Source organism: Nicotiana sylvestris, chromosome 9, assembly GCF_000393655.2.
Source record: "Nicotiana sylvestris chromosome 9, ASM39365v2, whole genome shotgun sequence".
NCBI classification, from domain to species: Eukaryota; Viridiplantae; Streptophyta; class Magnoliopsida; order Solanales; family Solanaceae; genus Nicotiana; species Nicotiana sylvestris.
Window position 1 is genome coordinate 179,543,677 of NC_091065.1, and position 16,739 is coordinate 179,560,415.

General features: G+C 36.7%; 1 protein-coding gene across 1 annotated transcript; it reads left to right on the plus strand.

Moving 5' to 3' along the window:
* Nucleotides 1-243: 243 nt before the first annotated feature.
* Nucleotides 244-6,948, plus strand: LOC104236730 (polyadenylate-binding protein RBP45-like). Its single transcript, XM_009790720.2, has 7 exons — nucleotides 244-662; nucleotides 2,580-3,048; nucleotides 5,742-5,797; nucleotides 5,873-6,003; nucleotides 6,089-6,185; nucleotides 6,270-6,452; nucleotides 6,623-6,948. The coding sequence occupies exons 1-7, from the start codon at nucleotides 360-362 to the stop codon at nucleotides 6,623-6,625; spliced, it is 1,242 nt and encodes a 413-aa protein (XP_009789022.2). The 5' UTR covers nucleotides 244-359; the 3' UTR covers nucleotides 6,626-6,948.
* The last annotated feature ends 9,791 nt before the right edge of the window (nucleotides 6,949-16,739 follow it).

Below are 16,739 nucleotides of genomic sequence, written 5' to 3' on the forward strand. Positions count from 1 at the left end.
AAAGTTTTATAGGACCATAATATTTGTGTGGCTATAAAAATTTCTTATTAATGGTAAAGTAGATAAAATAAAAAATTTAATATTAAATTATAATTATTTCTAAATATAGAAATGTGTTATTTTTTTTTTGAAACGAACTAATAAGTAAAATGTGTCGTCTAAACTGAAACAAGGATGCTATATTTTTTTGGAGCAAACAAAAAAGGGAAAAGTGATAAAAACTCATAAATCTCCGAAAGTAGCAAGAAAAGCCACGGGGGCAAATTGTATCCTTTGTGGCATCGCACTACCACTACATAATATACGTACTTTGTCCCTCTCCGCCTCCTCTCTCAACATCCATCTAGGGTTTGAACAATATGCAACCAGCAAATTCCATGATTCCACAACCAATGGCGGCGGCTCCGCCACAACAGTATCAACAACAGCAGCCGCCACAACAGTGGATGGCTCAGCAGCAGCAGCCGACGTCGTACCAGGTTCCGCCGCAGCAATCCGGCTATTATTACCAGCAACCACAACAAACTCAGTACAACGCGGCGGCAGCGGGGGCGACGGCTCAACCGACGAGTGCCGATGAAATCCGGAGCCTTTGGATCGGAGATCTACAGTTTTGGATGGATGAACAGTACATCCATAACTGCTTCGCTCATACTGGAGAGGTATACAATATATACTGAAAGTTTGCGCAACACATAGTCATTGTTCTTCAACTAATGTTTATGTTACGCTCAAGTTCTTTGTTTGAAGAACAAATCTCTAGGTTATATTACTAGAAAATAAGTGACAGGAAATCTGTAGATACTGATATCTAGATATGTTTATATGTGGCTGCTGAGAATTTGCGTTAAGAATTAGGAGGTGTTAAAGTGGAAAGGCTGGATACTTTTTAGGGAAAGTTCCAGTTTTGCCCCTAAATTATTGAAATAGTTCAATTTTTCCCTCCTTCACACTTTTGGTCCTCCATACCCATGATGTTAGTAAATTATTCAAGTAAAAAGGTCCAAATTTACTGCTCAACCTTTTTATTATGGTTTAAAATTACCGTCAGGTTGGAGCTTCGTAAGGGGTAAGGGGTCAAGGGAACGAGTCTTTTCTTAATGGCAGGGTAGTATTAGACCAAATACGTAATGGAGGGCAAATTTTCTCAATATTGGATAATACACGAGCAAATTTGACCCCTCTCCCTGTTTTCTGTTATCGAGAATTAGCATATATAGCTGCTTTTGCTTTCATATTAGATGTATTTTGTACCCACTGTTTTAAATCTTAATTCGAGGAACATGTTAGACTTAAGTGTAGTTTATATGCATTGAGTTTGTATTATATTTATGGTTAAAGATGTATCGTTCTCCTTATGTGTGCCAGAGACAAATTAACTTCTCTGGGTAGTGCCTCAATATAACTGTTTTGATGATAAAATTAGCTTGTAGAAAGGTATAATTGAAGAAAATGCTTGGGATTAGGTATATAATCAGAACTGCCTAACATACCTCTCCTGCCTTAAGTGTGTATTGTGTGGGGTCTGTAGACTTTGGTCTCAATTAAGTCAATGCTCAGATAAGATATTCAATCTACTTTGAGTGCTATGGCTGAAACATGGTTCTGGCATGAGTGCATATACACTAAAGTCTATTGACCATTGGCTGTGATCTCAATTTTTCAAGAAAGTAGGTCCATAGGTTTTAGGGAGTTTGCAAGATGTTAGGCAGTTGTTCTGAAACTTAGAATTTGTTTCTTACATACTGGAGCATTTCAGTGAATGTCAGCAGTGTATGCGAGTGGCTGTGAGAAGGGAGCCGATACGTCCATAAACTATTCTATTGTTTTCTTTTAAATCTGTAGTTTACTATTACAATTTGACAACCACACATTTGGTTTGGTAGTGGAATGCCATGCTCAGTGTTATCAATGGAGAAAAGTGCAAAAAGGCTCTAAGGTCCTTTGGGGCTTTAAGCGCAAATAAAGTGTGGGCTTTAATGAAGAAAGGCGCAAATAAAGGAATATACAAATATGTATGTGTAGTTCAAGACTAACAATTATAAGCATAAATAACTAATATATGTGGATAAAGAAATTGAAAAAAAACTATGATAAAGTAAATATCAATTTTTTTAGTGTCGCCTCTTCAAAATTACGTTAATTGGCAAGGAAAAGTATGTCTTAGAGCCTTGATGACGACATTGAAGCCCCCACTAAGGGGAGCGAAGCACTCTACATGTTGTGTCTAGCTTCAGGGCTTAAGCGCAACACTAGCCATGCTTAGCAAATCAGGGGTGATTAGTGGAGGCTTCTTGTAATTTTACATTGTAAAGATTTCTTGGCTCTTGTTTCATCTGCCTTTCCTGATATGGAAAGTGCAAATTAGTGCTTGCTTAATGAGTGTGCAATTGTATCCTTCAGCCTACATCCATGTAGGCATATGGCAAAACCTTTTTGCTTTCCCTTTTAATTTATTCTTGCCTTTTGCTGCACATGTTGTATGAATTATAGTATTTCTGCCATTTGAATATGCGTTCCCTTTTTTTCCTTCCAGTTTTCTGATGATTGTATGAGTGTTTTAATTGTTATTTATGCAGGTGGTCTCTGTTAAAGTTATCCGCAACAAGCAAACTGGACAATCAGAGGGTTATGGATTTATCGAGTTTATTAGTCACGCGGCTGCAGAAAAGAACCTACAAACATATAATGGCACCTTGATGCCTAATATTGAGCAACCCTTTAGGCTCAACTGGGCATCTCCTGGTTCGGGCGAAAAACGTTCAGATAATGGTCCTGAATACTCAATTTTTGTTGGAGACTTGGCAGCTGATGTAACTGATTATATGCTTCAGGAGACATTCAGGGCCAGCTATCCCTCAGTCAAGGGTGCCAAGGTTGTCACTGATAGGGTCACTGGGCGCACAAAGGGTTATGGGTTTGTTAAATTCGGGGATGAAAGTGAGCAATTGCGTGCTATGACTGAGATGAATGGGAAGTTCTGCTCCACTAGGCCAATGCGAATAGGTCCTGCAGCTAACAAGAATAGTGTAGCTGGTCAGGTGCAAGGTATGTTCCAATCTCGTTGTTACTTATGCTGGTCTATATGGATATCTTTTAGAGCTGTTAAGAACTGCATAGAGCTTGCAGTTGATTACTTATGCATTCCTAGGTTTCGAGTCTTTGCCCTTGTAAATTTGGTCATTGCGTGCTTTGACAATTGAATTTTGTTGGCTTGAGGATGATATTGGTTTTGTCTGGGGGCAAGTAATTGTTGTTTTGGCCTCACTTGGTTAAGACAGTACTGTTATGTTTGCTTTCATTACTTGAAGATTAGCACCAGCTTACAACATCATTTCGTTACCATTAGTTAAAGACACACCCCTTGAAATATTAATTCTCATAAACCTACGGTTGTCTCGAAGCAGGGTAAAAGGAAGGCTCTATCATTTTGGAGCCTGGAGCTTGTTTCAGCTGAAATGAGTACCTTTTAGGACGTGGTGTTGTGTAGGTCAGTTCATTTAAATGTGGTTAAATTTCCTTTACATCGGATCCTCGCGGCATTAATTTTTTGATTTTTCCAGTTTCTTTCCCTTTTCCATTATGCTTTCTATCAGATTATTTTATCTTTATTTATCAGCCATTTTATTCTTCATATCTTGTTAGCCTGCCACGAGTGGCACACTAGTCTTCAGTTTTCCTCTAAGCTTTCCTCACAGTCTCACTTCCTAAATAAAGTTAACCTAGTCCTGTATCCCTCCAACTCTTAAAACTTTTTCACTGCAATACTTATCAAAATTATTTGTTGTTTACCTCCTGACCTCTTGTACAAAATATTGGCAACAGAGGAGTGGGATTTCCCCCTCACCATCATATGCTAATGCAGCCATAACATGTCCCTTTTGGTACACCATACTTGACATGGTTCTTTCTGCTTGTGGCTGTGTATATTCCACATGTGGCTGCATGTAGTTTTATATTTCATTTTTCAGATTCTAGATCCAAAATTCCTTCTGTTTATTTTTTCTGAAGTTTGTATAGTTAGTTTTACGGTTTTACCACTAATATATTAAATCTTTTCTTTTTGTTTTTTTCCCTGTTTGTTAGGGTTTGTAAAGAGTTTTAATAAATTAAGGGATATTAAGGCTGGAGGAATCTCTCCCACATTATCTCTCAATTGGTTCAATTTATATGATGGTGTTTGACGAGTATGAGTTTATAATGTTAACCTGACTTGTTCTTTCTCAAAAAATATTAATCTGACTTGCATATTTATATTAGTGATACTGAGATAATTTTAAGTAAAGGTTCATAAGCCCCAAGCACATTGGTTAAATGGTAAAATAGTAAAACACATGATATGTGCTAGGCTCGCGTCATGAGCTCAAAACCCGATGAAAAGTATTTTCATTGATTAACTGCTCTTTCACTCTTTTGCATCTTTGACATTTTTTCTTCACTTTTTTGGTACTATGACCTAATAAGAAATATGAATATTAATTTGGTATTGCTTGCCAACCACTTAATACAGCTAAATATGTTTACTATGGAGTATGGAGTATGCATATTGTTGGGGGCTAAGTTGCTTGGACTCTTCACTTTCAGTGCGCACCCGTGTCGACACGACGTGGGTGTGGGATCTGTATTGGATCTGGTTAACCAATTTTGGGTATATTGACCAAAATTGACGGGGGAATTTGGGTCAGATATAATGGTTTCCGAAATAAAAACAAAAGCTAGGGTGAAATTTATTAAAATGGAATACCTTGTATATAAAAATTTCTATGTCAGCAAACCTTTACCTTATTAAAAAAAAAAAAAATTCTATGTCAGCTCTTATCCTTTGTTTTCTTCTTAGATTCTCTTCTTGATCAATATTCTCTCTTTCTCAGAATACTTTGTAAGCTTTTCACATAGTGTCTCATAGTTTAGACGCATTTTTATAACTCTGTTTTAGATATTTGAATTATTTTTAGTCAAAACCCCCACCCATACCCGTACCTGGATCCGTACCCCCTAACCTTAAAATTTAGAACATGAAGGGTCCGACCTCTAGATCCAAATCCGTATTGGACACCCCATTCGAGTCCGGGCAACTTAGGTTGGGGGTCCAATGGAAGCAAGTTTGCTTGAATATTCATATCTGATGTTTTTTGGGGGAGAAGGGGGGTTGCGACTCATATGATTTATTAAATAATATTACCTTCGATGATCCACATTTATGCATTATCAAAGGACAATAGCGGCTCAGGGTGGGCAAAGTTATCGGGTACATGTACTGGTGGTGGGAGGTAGTAGTTATCCGGTGAAATAGTGGAGGTGTGTGTAAGCTGGCCCAGGCACCTCCACCTCCATCACTGGAGAAAATGGTGACTCATGGGATCTTTTTTTATCTCTTGAATCGAACACTATAGTGTTCTTTTTATATGCCAGGTGTAACTAATCCTTAAACTTGTTTGTATTGACCTAGCACAAAATGATCTTATCTATTTGATTTTTTTCTCCTGCTCTTAATGGTTTACTGTACACATGCTTGTACTTTTCTTTTTCCATTTCTTTCCCAAATCCTTAAACTTTTTGTATTGACCTAGCACGAAATGATCTGTTTGATTTTTTGCCTGCTCTTAATGGTTTACTGTACGCATGCTTGTAGTTTTCTTTTCCATTTCGTTCCGTTTTCTTGATAAACACTAGGAGTTTTTTTTTGCAATGATAAAAAGTTAATCCGCTTTTCCCCTCACTGATGCCTTTTTTATTTGCAGCTTCTTATCAAAGTACCAATGGAACTCAAAATGAGGATGACCCTTCTAATACAACTGTCAGTATATTTATTTATGGACGTACTAAAATTTTCTGTTGACTTCTGCTCATATTAGGTTGACATTGATTGCAGATATTTGTTGGGAATTTGGATTCCGATGTGACGGATGACCATCTAAGGCAGGTTTTCGGACATTATGGACAGCTGCTTCATGTGAAAATACCAGTAGGCAAACGTTGTGGTTTTGTTCAATTTGCTGACAGGTTAACTAATGTGCCTTCTTAAGATTTTGTATTTTACTTTAACTGCAATGGTAACTAACATGGGAAACCTTTGTTGTAATGGCAGAAGTTGTGCTGAGGAAGCTCTACGAGTATTGAATGGAACTCAGCTGGGTGGACAAAGTATCCGCCTTTCATGGGGTCGTAGTCCTTCCAACAAGCAGGTTAATAGTCGTGCCTAAATGTTAATTTTTGGTTGGACTCTAATCTTAGTCCCCAAATCTGAAATACATGATTTTCATCTTCAGGTTGTGCAGCCTCAGGCTGACCCAAACCAGTGGAATGGTGGTGGATATTATGGGTATACTGCTGGATATGATGCCGCCGCCGCCGCCTATGGTTATGCTCAACCTGCTCAGGATCCAAATCTCTATTATGCAGGCTATGCTGGGTATGGAAATTACCCTCCACAACAGCAGCAGCAACCACAGGTTTTCCCAAAAACCCTTTCAGCAACTTATTACGGACAAGTTTAACTTGTAGTCTAAACCCCAACCCCGCTCCCCCCGCCCGCCCGCCGTTGCTGACTGTTACAGCGGTAGTTCATTCAATACAGATAATTGTTTTTAATATTTGTTTCTATTCTAATGTGGCTATGCAGTGATCTGCTGACTGATTAAAACGAGCTGCTGATAGCTTCCTACCACGTGCAACGGCATAGAAAAGGGAAGCACGCGAAGTTTGCATCAGATATATTATAAGATCGCTACTGTAGGCTAGTCCTTGAAGATAGTGTTTATGGTTGTGTTCAACCGTCACTTATTTTATTTTTCATGAGTTTAATTTTTTCCTTGATCTTTTTTCGTTTTTTTTTTATCTCTATTATCTCTTTCGTGTGTCCAATTTTGGTGCTTGGATATTTGTTCTTGTTAGCTAATATTATACTTTTATGGTATTGGCCGGTCAGGTGCTAAACGTTCATTATCATTTGCTATGTGTATCTCATATTTCGTAGGTGGCGATTCTATAAGACTTGGTTCTTGTTTTCTAGAAAATCAAATGCTCGTATTTGGATTTGAAGTTGGTGTTGAGTTTATCTTTTGGATAAATATCAATGAAGTTGTAAATAAATCCTGTATTCCTTCAGATAAGTTGAACTCAATTAAATCCAAACAACTTTAGATGCTACTGCACATATTTAACATTTTCTTTCAGAGCTGCAATTTGTTCCAAACCAAAAGCTCCTCAGTTAATAAATCTGGTCAAAGAGTCCAACGGACTCAAAATCTTTTTTCGGTAAACTATTCCAACAAAATCTTTTAATATCTCCATTTTTCGGATACAAATCTTCCCTTTTCAAATAAAAGAACTCTTTTCATTAGTTTTTTTTTTCTCTCACGTGAAGGCATTTGACCATTTAAAAAAAAAAAACCATTTCTTACACTTTCTCTTTTTGCTTGTCACGTTACAAAACATAGTTTCACCAAAATGGTACATTGAATCTCGTCTCAACCCGTGACCCTCTCTGCATCTTTTTGAAATTTCAAAACAAAACCCTAGCCTTTCTTTCCACTATAAATATTCTTATAATCATTCAGCTAAAATGAAGTCTTTTGGACCCATAAAAATCTAGTGCTATTATCAATCTTTTAATCTCATTTTTTGCTCTAAAAAATTGAACCTTTTTTTTTTGAGTAGTCCGTCCGGAGCACAAAAACCCAATTCTCTGCCTCATAAATATGTGCAAGTAGGCGTTTGCTCGTGTTGGATGTAAGTGATCACATATGTTGCTCGACCAATATAGCGTGGTCCTTACATTCAAGGCGAGTAAACGACTAGTTGGCAGTGCATTTGATTCAACTATTCACGTTGGCCTAGCTGTTTCAGATATGAGCAAATACATTTGCATCACCTTTCAATGTAATGTGACGCATATACTCAGTTATATAATGTTGGTTCATCTTTAATTCAGGTTTCTAAGTAGCTTTTGTTTGACCTTTCTGTCAAAAAAAAAAAAAAAATGAAGTCTTGTTCTAGTATTTGGGAAAATAATTGTGCATATTTGAATTTGAAATTGGTAAGGGAAATGTACGCTGTAAACTAGTTTTAAATAACTAACTACTAATACATGGTATAACACCACTTTCAAAAATATAAATCCCTACCATTTTTCATAAAAGCATACCAATTTAAGTTTTAACTACATAATTTAACACTTGTAAAAAACTTTGTAGTATTTACACCATCCATGTAATTAGTAAGTAATAAAATCAAAACGTATTCAACAAATTGTTGGCTACAAAAGTTCACAGCATCTCCATAATGGTGGAAGCGAAGGAAAATGTACATGAATATGTGTGCTAGGCCTTAGTCCTTTTCTCACTCTATGTGATTCATTCCAAAATTTTGGAGTCTAATCAAATTATTTACGAGCATTTCTTTTTTCAATTTAATCATTTGAGTTCAATGGTTGTGGAATGGAGACTTGGTATAATCTTTAAGAATGACAAGTTGTGTGTAATTAATGTTATGTTTAGGAGGCAAAGACAGGTATTCATAGTATCATTAGTATCTATTAGGATACTAGTTATTACTCCTATTATTTATTAACAGACACAATTTGAATAGACTTAGGTTATTATTGGACTAATTCCTGTGAACTTGTGGTCCGGCCCTTCTCTGGACCCGCGCATAGCGGGAGCTTAGTGCACCGGACTGTCCTTTTTCCTATGAAATTGTCATATAAGAAGAGCTTATAAGCTCATAATCATTAGAGTTACCTTGTTAGGTTTGCTTGTTAGAGTTGTCTTAATGATTATATCCTATTAGAGTTTTAAGTTACACTTAACAGTGTAGAAATTTTTCACACTATCATGTTAAATTAACCTAAAATAACAAATAAATCTTCATAACAAACATGACATGGTAAACTGAACAATAGAATAATAACCGGCCATTGCAATTACATTGAATTGATAGTGTAAAAGTGTCATAAGAATCCTAGAGCTAAACAAATTCATGAATGAGGGAAAATCTGTTCAGCTAGCAAAGGCTGCAAGTAAAGGTGAATGAAAATAAAAAAAAGGGCAGCCCGGTGCACTAAGCTTCTACTACGTGCGGGGTCCGGGGAAGGGCCGTACCACACGGGTCTATTATACGCGGCCTTCCTCTACATTTCTGCAAGAGGCTGTTTACATAGCTCGAACCCGTGACCTCCTGGTCACATGGCAGCAACTTTACCAGTTACCTGTTTTTCCGAACAAAAAGAAGAAGAGAGACCGAGTCAAAAACATTGGAACATTACATGCAAAACTCTATTTTGCTTGCACAGTCCCATATAAACAGTTTTCCTAGTTCTTATACTCAGGTTTCAAGGATGGCTATTAGTTTGAGTTTCAAGATTTGCTGCATAATCAGATTTTTCAGTGTCTGCATCTTCTGGCTGTGGTTCGCATTGTGAAGCTAACACAACTTCATCACTAGGATCAGTTGCTTGATTCCTTTCATGCGATGATTCTTGATTTCCTACAGCCTTAACTTCAGTTCCAATATGAGTACTTTGTTGTAGTTCCTTGATATTTGTAAAACTTTGCTTTTCCATCATAAAGTCCGTCGATTTACTGATTGATTCTTGAGGCAAAACTTGATTGTCTTCAGTAACCAGAACTTGATTGGGATCAGGATTTGGTTCCTTTTGTGCAGATTCAACAGCTTGAGGCATGTCATCAACAAAATGTAGTTCAAAAGATGAACTTTTCACTTCATTGTGAATTGGATCACTTAGTTGGACTTTACTTTCTGCTGCTAGTGATTCTTGGGCAACAGAGTTAAGTTCAGAAAATGGAGGATTTTGGTGGGGTTGAAAATCTTGATTCCCTTGTCCAGTTTGTGACAACTCTTTCGGCTGAAGCTCCGGATTAACTATAGGAAGTTCTTGAGAAATGAAGTTGAGTTTCTTTAGTTCACACTGAACAAACTCTTTTGGCTGAAGTGGAATTCCAAGATTGGACTTGTTCTTCTCCACTTCAGATTCAACCTGCTGTTGATGATCTAAATCCATTTCTTGAGACTTATCGACAACATTATTATGCTGAATCGATTCGTTTGAGCTGTTGAGATTAGTATAAACTAGAGTACCAGGCTGAATTATTGAGTCCATTAGTTGATTTTCGCACTCTTTGCTAGTTTCCTCACTAGCTTTTGGTTCCAATATGGATTCCGAACCTACATATTTACCTTGTTCTGCATTTAACTTGGGACTTTCTGATTGATTCGCGACTTCAAATACTTGCATCACCTCATCTTGTTCAACCATTATAAGGTTTTCCAATATAGGTATAGATTGGGATTGAATTTTGAGTGTTTGATCTGGATTAGCATGTTGATTAGTAGGTACTAAAGTAGCATTTGACATTGGCTCAGAAGGTAAATCTTGTCCTGGAGACACATTCAACTGCTTTTCAAGCTGATTAGGCTTATCGGTACGATTATCTTGATCTAGAAGTTTTATGACTTGACTTCTGTGATACATTTTAACTTGTGGGGCAATGTCATTTGCTGCTGTAATGGGAGAAAATTGCCCCGGCTCAAAGACTAATCCGCGGAATGTGTTGGCATTGTTACCAATATTTATAGAAAGGAAATAGCCTGCATCAAAACAACCATCAACAACACCAGAAACTATTTGCCCCAGCATGTTTTCACTAGTGCTATCTTTTTGGCTCATTTCAGCATGTTGTTGAATTTTGTTACTGTTTTCAGTTGCTGGTGTTGTTGGAGTTTGCAGCATCACTCTTTTAGCAAGACCTCCATCTTTTCGAGGACGACCACGCCTTCGCTTTGCTGGAGGAATTGTTGGAGCAGTGTGGTGATCATGTTTATTTTGATCATTCATTATGTGTAACTTGCTGCAAATCCTAACCTTAATCTGGTTTTCAGGTACTTCACACTGCATATAATAGAAGGCACAATATTTTTCTATCAGGTCTAGTATCACAAACACATGGACTAGGATAAAAGATTCAGACAAAACTGTGACAAAAAACATATAGGAAATGAGATGTCAATCCTTTGTTTATTGCTGCCTAAAGAGGGCAGCCCGGTGCACTAAGCTCCCACTATGCACGGGATCCGTAGAAGGGCCGGACCACAAGGGTCTATTATATGCAGCCTTACCCTACATTTCTGCAAGAGACTGTTTCCACGGCTCGAACCCGTAACCTCCTGGTCATATGACAACAAAATTTAGATATTTATTGCTTTCTAATCATCTTAAAATTTCAAACTAACAAAATTATATCTAAATACAAGTTTCATTAATTTGCATAGTTATCAAGTTTTCAGAAGTGGTGCATATTAGTTCATTCCAATGGAATCAGTCTATACAAGCAAACTAAAACTCATCCATACAAAGTTATATTCAAATTTATTGAAGTATTGGAGGTTTTCTTCTACACTCCATTATCAGTGGAACACACTTTTTAGGTGAAGTCTCAAACTTAAGAGAATGATCTGTTTAGTAATCCTTTTAAGTGAAGTCTCAAACTGAAAAGATGATTTCCTCTTTTCCTTTTGATTTGGTATATACTCCATAATGTATTCCATTAAGTTAAATTATACATAATATACACCATTTTTAAATACTCAGAGGACCATCAATATATCAGGGCAAAGATCACTTTTAACCCGCGGCCGAGACTATTTATATTGCCGCAAATGTATATAACATATAGAAATGTGTGTGTATATATATATATACAAAAAATATACATATTTTTGGCTATTATTTAAGAGCGGCTATAGAGTGTCATTTTCCAATACTACTCATACTCTATCCTATACATTAGGGACCATTTGAGTTAAGTCTCGAACTTAAGGGACTATTTTGGGTTTTTTAATAATTTTACGCCTGGATAAGGTTCTAAACGTCGTAGCTTTGACTCAAACTCTATATAAATATCAGAAGTTTACCCATAAATAAATATAAATAATAGATTGTGAACCCATTAAATCAAATGTGATATGGTAGAATGTAGGACTCGAACTCATGATGTTCAAATCCTAGATCCGCCCATGCTTGAAGTAATTGGATCATCCATCAGAAAATCCAAAAAGGAGTTGGTCATTAGTCTTCTCTATCGTTGTTAAACAATTTCTTTTTCATTTCCATGATTATCATTAGCATATTAATTTCCTACCTATCAACACTCCATAGATATCAATTTCTAGACAATAATTTCTTGGATCTTGAAACAGAAGATATAAAAAAAGAAACAATATAACATGTTTTTCACGTGCATGTACGAGAAATGTTAAATCAAGTATACGCATATGAATCTTTGTATCTATTCTTGAAATTGATGAATAATATTATGAATGAGAAATTAAGAAATTGCCTGCTTCTATGCTCCACAAGAATTGGATACTGATCAAACTTCAGCTGCAGATAGAAAAGATCTTGTTTTCGAAAATGAATCTATTTTCTCCCTTGTTCTTTGAGGTTAATTTCATGAACGATAACTCAACTTTTATTTTATTGCACTAAAGTCACTGAAATATGTTTTTTCTAAAAACAATTACTTAATTTTATCTAAGTTTCGGGAAAGTCACTAACTTTTTTTTGTAACGAAAAAATCATGTAATCTTGACTATTGTACTTAGGTAAAATTGAGTAACTTTTTGGTTACAAAAGTATTTTAATGATTTTGGTGCATTGATATAAAAGTTGAATGACCTAAAATTAAACCTTTTTTTTTTTAGGTAACTACCTTTTTGGAAGATAGCTGAAGAAGAAGTCAAGGTGCTATAAGTTGAAGAATTCTCAAGATTACAGAAGGAAGGGCTTGATAATAACTTCTTTCTTCTTTATTCTACAATTTTATAAGTATCATTATTTGTAAGATCAAGAATGTGTTTTATGAATTCCTGTTTTATGGTCCTAAAAAAAGAAAAAAGAAAGAAAAGAAAGTCATGGCTTCGCCATGACTATTGTTCATTAGGTCGTTTTTACGAGCTCACAAACTTTTAGGCGATTCGGAGCCCGTCACCCGAATTCATAAAGATGACGTGGACATTAGCACATGTAAAATTGGAAATCATCCTGAATTTCTGTTTAAAGGTCTTAAAACGCCAAAAAATGAGGAATGGTCATGGCGAAGCGATGATTATTGTTCATTAGGTCATTTTTTATGGTCCCAAAATTTTTTAGGCGATTTGAAAACCTTCTCCCAAATTCATGAAGATGACAAGGACTAATGCACACGAAAAACTGAAAATCATCTTGAATTCATGTTTATGGCCCTAAAACGCCAAAAAACGAGGAATGGTCAAGGTGAAGCAAGTCGTTTCCGATGGGCCCAAAAAAATTTAGGCAATCTAGGGCCCGTCGCCTGAATTCATGAAGATGCCGTGGACTTTAGCACGCGAAAAATTGAAAATCACCCTAAATTTCTATTTTATGGTCCTAAAACAACAAAAATAAGGAACAATGATGGCGAAGCAATGAGTATGTTCATTAGGCCGTTTCTGATGGATCTACAAAATATTTGGCGATTCTGAGCCCGTCGCCCAAATTCATGATGATGGCATGGATATTAGCACATAAAAATTAGAAATTGTCCCCAGTTCATGTTTTATGGCCCTAAAACGCCAAAAAAAGAGGAACGGTCATGGAAAAGCAATGACTATTGTTCATTATGCTTGTCCCACAAACTTTGAATGCGATTCGGAACCTGTCGTCCGAATTCATGAAGATGGTAAGGATATTAACACATGTAAAATTGGAAATCATCATAAATTCCTATTTTATGGCCCTAAAATGCCAAAAAATTAAGGAACGACCATGATGAAGCAATGACTATTATTCATTAGGTCGTTTCTACTGGGCCCATCAAATTTTTGGCGAATCAGAGCCCGTCACCCGAATTAGTGCAAATAGCATGGACATTAGCGCACAAAAAATTGGAAATCACCCTGAATTCCTATTTTATAGTCCTGAAACGCCAAAAATAAGAAACACTCATGGCAAAGCCATGACTATTGTTCATTAGGTCATTTCTAATGGGCTCACAAATGTTTAGCATTTCGAAGCCCGTCACCCGAATTCATGAAGATGACGTGGACATGAGCATACGTAAAATTAAAAATCATACTGAATTTTTATTTTATGGTCCTATAACACTAAAAACGAGGAATGGTCATAGCGAAGCAATGACTATTGTTCATTAGGTCGCTTCTGAAGGGCCCACAAACTTTTAGGTGATTCGGAGACCGTCGCCAGAATTCATGAAGATGTCGTGGGCATTGCACACGAAAAATTAAAATCATCGTGAATTCCTATTTATGGCCCTAAAACTTCAAAAAACGAAAAACGGTCATGGCGAGACAATGACTATTGTTCATTAGGTCAATTTTTATGGGGCCACAAAATTTTAGATTATTTGGAGCTAGCCGCCCGAATGCAAGAGGATGACGTGGACATTACCACAAAAAATTGAAAATGGTGATGAATTCCAATTTTATGGTCTTAAAATGCCATAGAACGAGGAACGATCATGGCCAGGTAGTGAGTATGGTTCACTATGTCATTTCTTATGGGCCCACCAAATTTTAGGCGATTCAAGACCAGTCGTCCGAATTTATAAAGATGGGATAGACATTAGCACACAAAAAATCGAAAATTGTGTTGAATTCCTGATTTATGGCTCTAAAATACCAAAATTAGAAACGATCACGGAGAGACAATGAATATGGTTTATTAGGTCATTTCTGGGACCCATAAAATTTTAGGCGATTCGGTACCGGTTACCGAGTTCATGAAAATAGCGTGGACATTACCACACGAAAAATCAAAAATCGTGCCGGATTCTTATTTTATTACCCTAAAATACCCAAAAATGAGGAACGGTCATGGCAAAGCAACAACTATGGTTCATTAGGTCATTTTTATGGGCCCACAAAAATTTTAGGCGATTGGCGGTCGATCGCCCGAATTCGTGAAGATATCATGGATATTAGCACCCGAAAAATTTAAAATTATGCTGAATTCTTATTCTTATGGTTACATAGGTCGTTTCTGATTGGCCCACAAAATTTTAGGCGATTTGAGACTGGTCGCCCGAATTCATGAAGATAGCGTGACCATTAGCACACGAAAAATCGAAAATCGTGCTGAATTCTATTTTTATGACCCTAAAATGCTAAAAATAATAAACGATCATAGCAAGGTACTGACTATTGTTCATTAGTTCGTTTATGATGGGCACATAAAAGTTTAGCGATTCGAGGCCAGTCGCCCGAATTCATAAAGATGGCGTGGACATTAGCGCATGAAAAATAAAAAAATATGCTGAATTCCTGTTTTATTGCCCTAAAACGCCAAAAAACAAGGAACGATCATGGCGAGGTAATGACTATGGTTCATTAGGTTATTTCTGATGGGGCCCACAAAATTTTAGGCGACTCGGGGCCGTTCGCCCAAATTCATGAAGATGGTGTCGACATTAATACACGAAAAATCGAAAATCGTGCTAAATTTCTTTTTATATCTCTAAAATGGAAGAAAATGAGGAATTGTCATAGCGAGGCAATGACTATTATTCATTAGGTCGTTTCTGATGGTCCCACAAAATTTTAGGCGATTCGAGGCCGATAGTCCTAATTCAGGAAGATGACGTAGAAATTAGCACATAAAAAATCAAAAATCCCGCTGAATTCCTGTTTAATGACCCTAAAATACCAAAAAAAAGGAAACAATTATGGAGAGGTAATAACTATTGTTCATTGAGTCATTTCTGATGGGCCTTCAAGGCCGGTCGCCCGAATTCATGAAGATGTCATGGATATTAGCACACGAAAAGTTAGAAATAGTGTCGAATTCTTATTTTATGGCCTTAAAATGCAAAAATACGATGAAATGTCATGGAGAAGTAATGATTATGATTCATTAGGTCATTTCTGATAGGCCCAAAAAAATTTAGGCGATTCAGAGTCGATCGGCCGAATTCATAAAAATGGCATGCACATTAGCACACGAAAAATCAGAAATCATGCTGAACTCCTGTTTTACGGCCATAAAATGCTAAAAAATGAGGAACGACATGGCGAGACAATGATTATGATTGATTAATGTATTTCTGATGGGCCCACAAAATTTTAGGCGATTTGGAATCGGTCGCCCTGATTCATGAAGATGGCATAATCATAGCATACGGAAAATCGAAAATCATGCCGATTTCCTATTTTATGGACTAAAGTACCAAAAAAATGAGGAACCGTTATGGTGAGGCAATGACTATTATTCGTTAGGTCGTTTATGATAGGACCACAAAATTTTAGGAAATTCGAGGCCGGTTGCCCGAATTCATGAAGACGGCGTGAACATTAGCACATGAAAAATCGAAAATCATGTTGATTCATGTTTTATTGCCCTAAACGTCAAAATACGAAGAATGGTCTTGGCGAAGTAATGACTATGGTTCATTAGGTCATTTATGATAGGTTCACAAAATTTTAGTCGATTCAGGGGCCGGTCGCTCGAATTCATGAAGATAGCGCGAACATTAGCACACGAAAAACCAAAAATTGTGTTGAATTCCTATTTTATAGCCTCAAAGCACCAAAATATAAGGAGCGATCATAGCGAGACAATGAGTACGATTTATTAGGTCATTTCTAAAATGCCCACAAAATTTTAGGCGATTCGGGACCGATCACCCTAGTTCATGAAGATGGCATGGATATTAGCACATGAAATATCTTAAGTCATGTTGAATTCATGT

Excerpts from the sequence above, each read along its gene's own strand:
- LOC104236730 (XM_009790720.2), top strand. The coding sequence starts at position 360 with ATGCAACCAGCAAATTCCATGATTCCACAACCAATGGCGGCGGCTCCG. Across the intron at positions 3,049-5,741 it reads TGTAGCTGGTCAGGTGCAAG|CTTCTTATCAAAGTACCAAT; the intron begins GTATGTTCCAAT and ends TTTTATTTGCAG. Across the intron at positions 6,186-6,269 it reads GTAGTCCTTCCAACAAGCAG|GTTGTGCAGCCTCAGGCTGA; the intron begins GTTAATAGTCGT and ends TTTCATCTTCAG.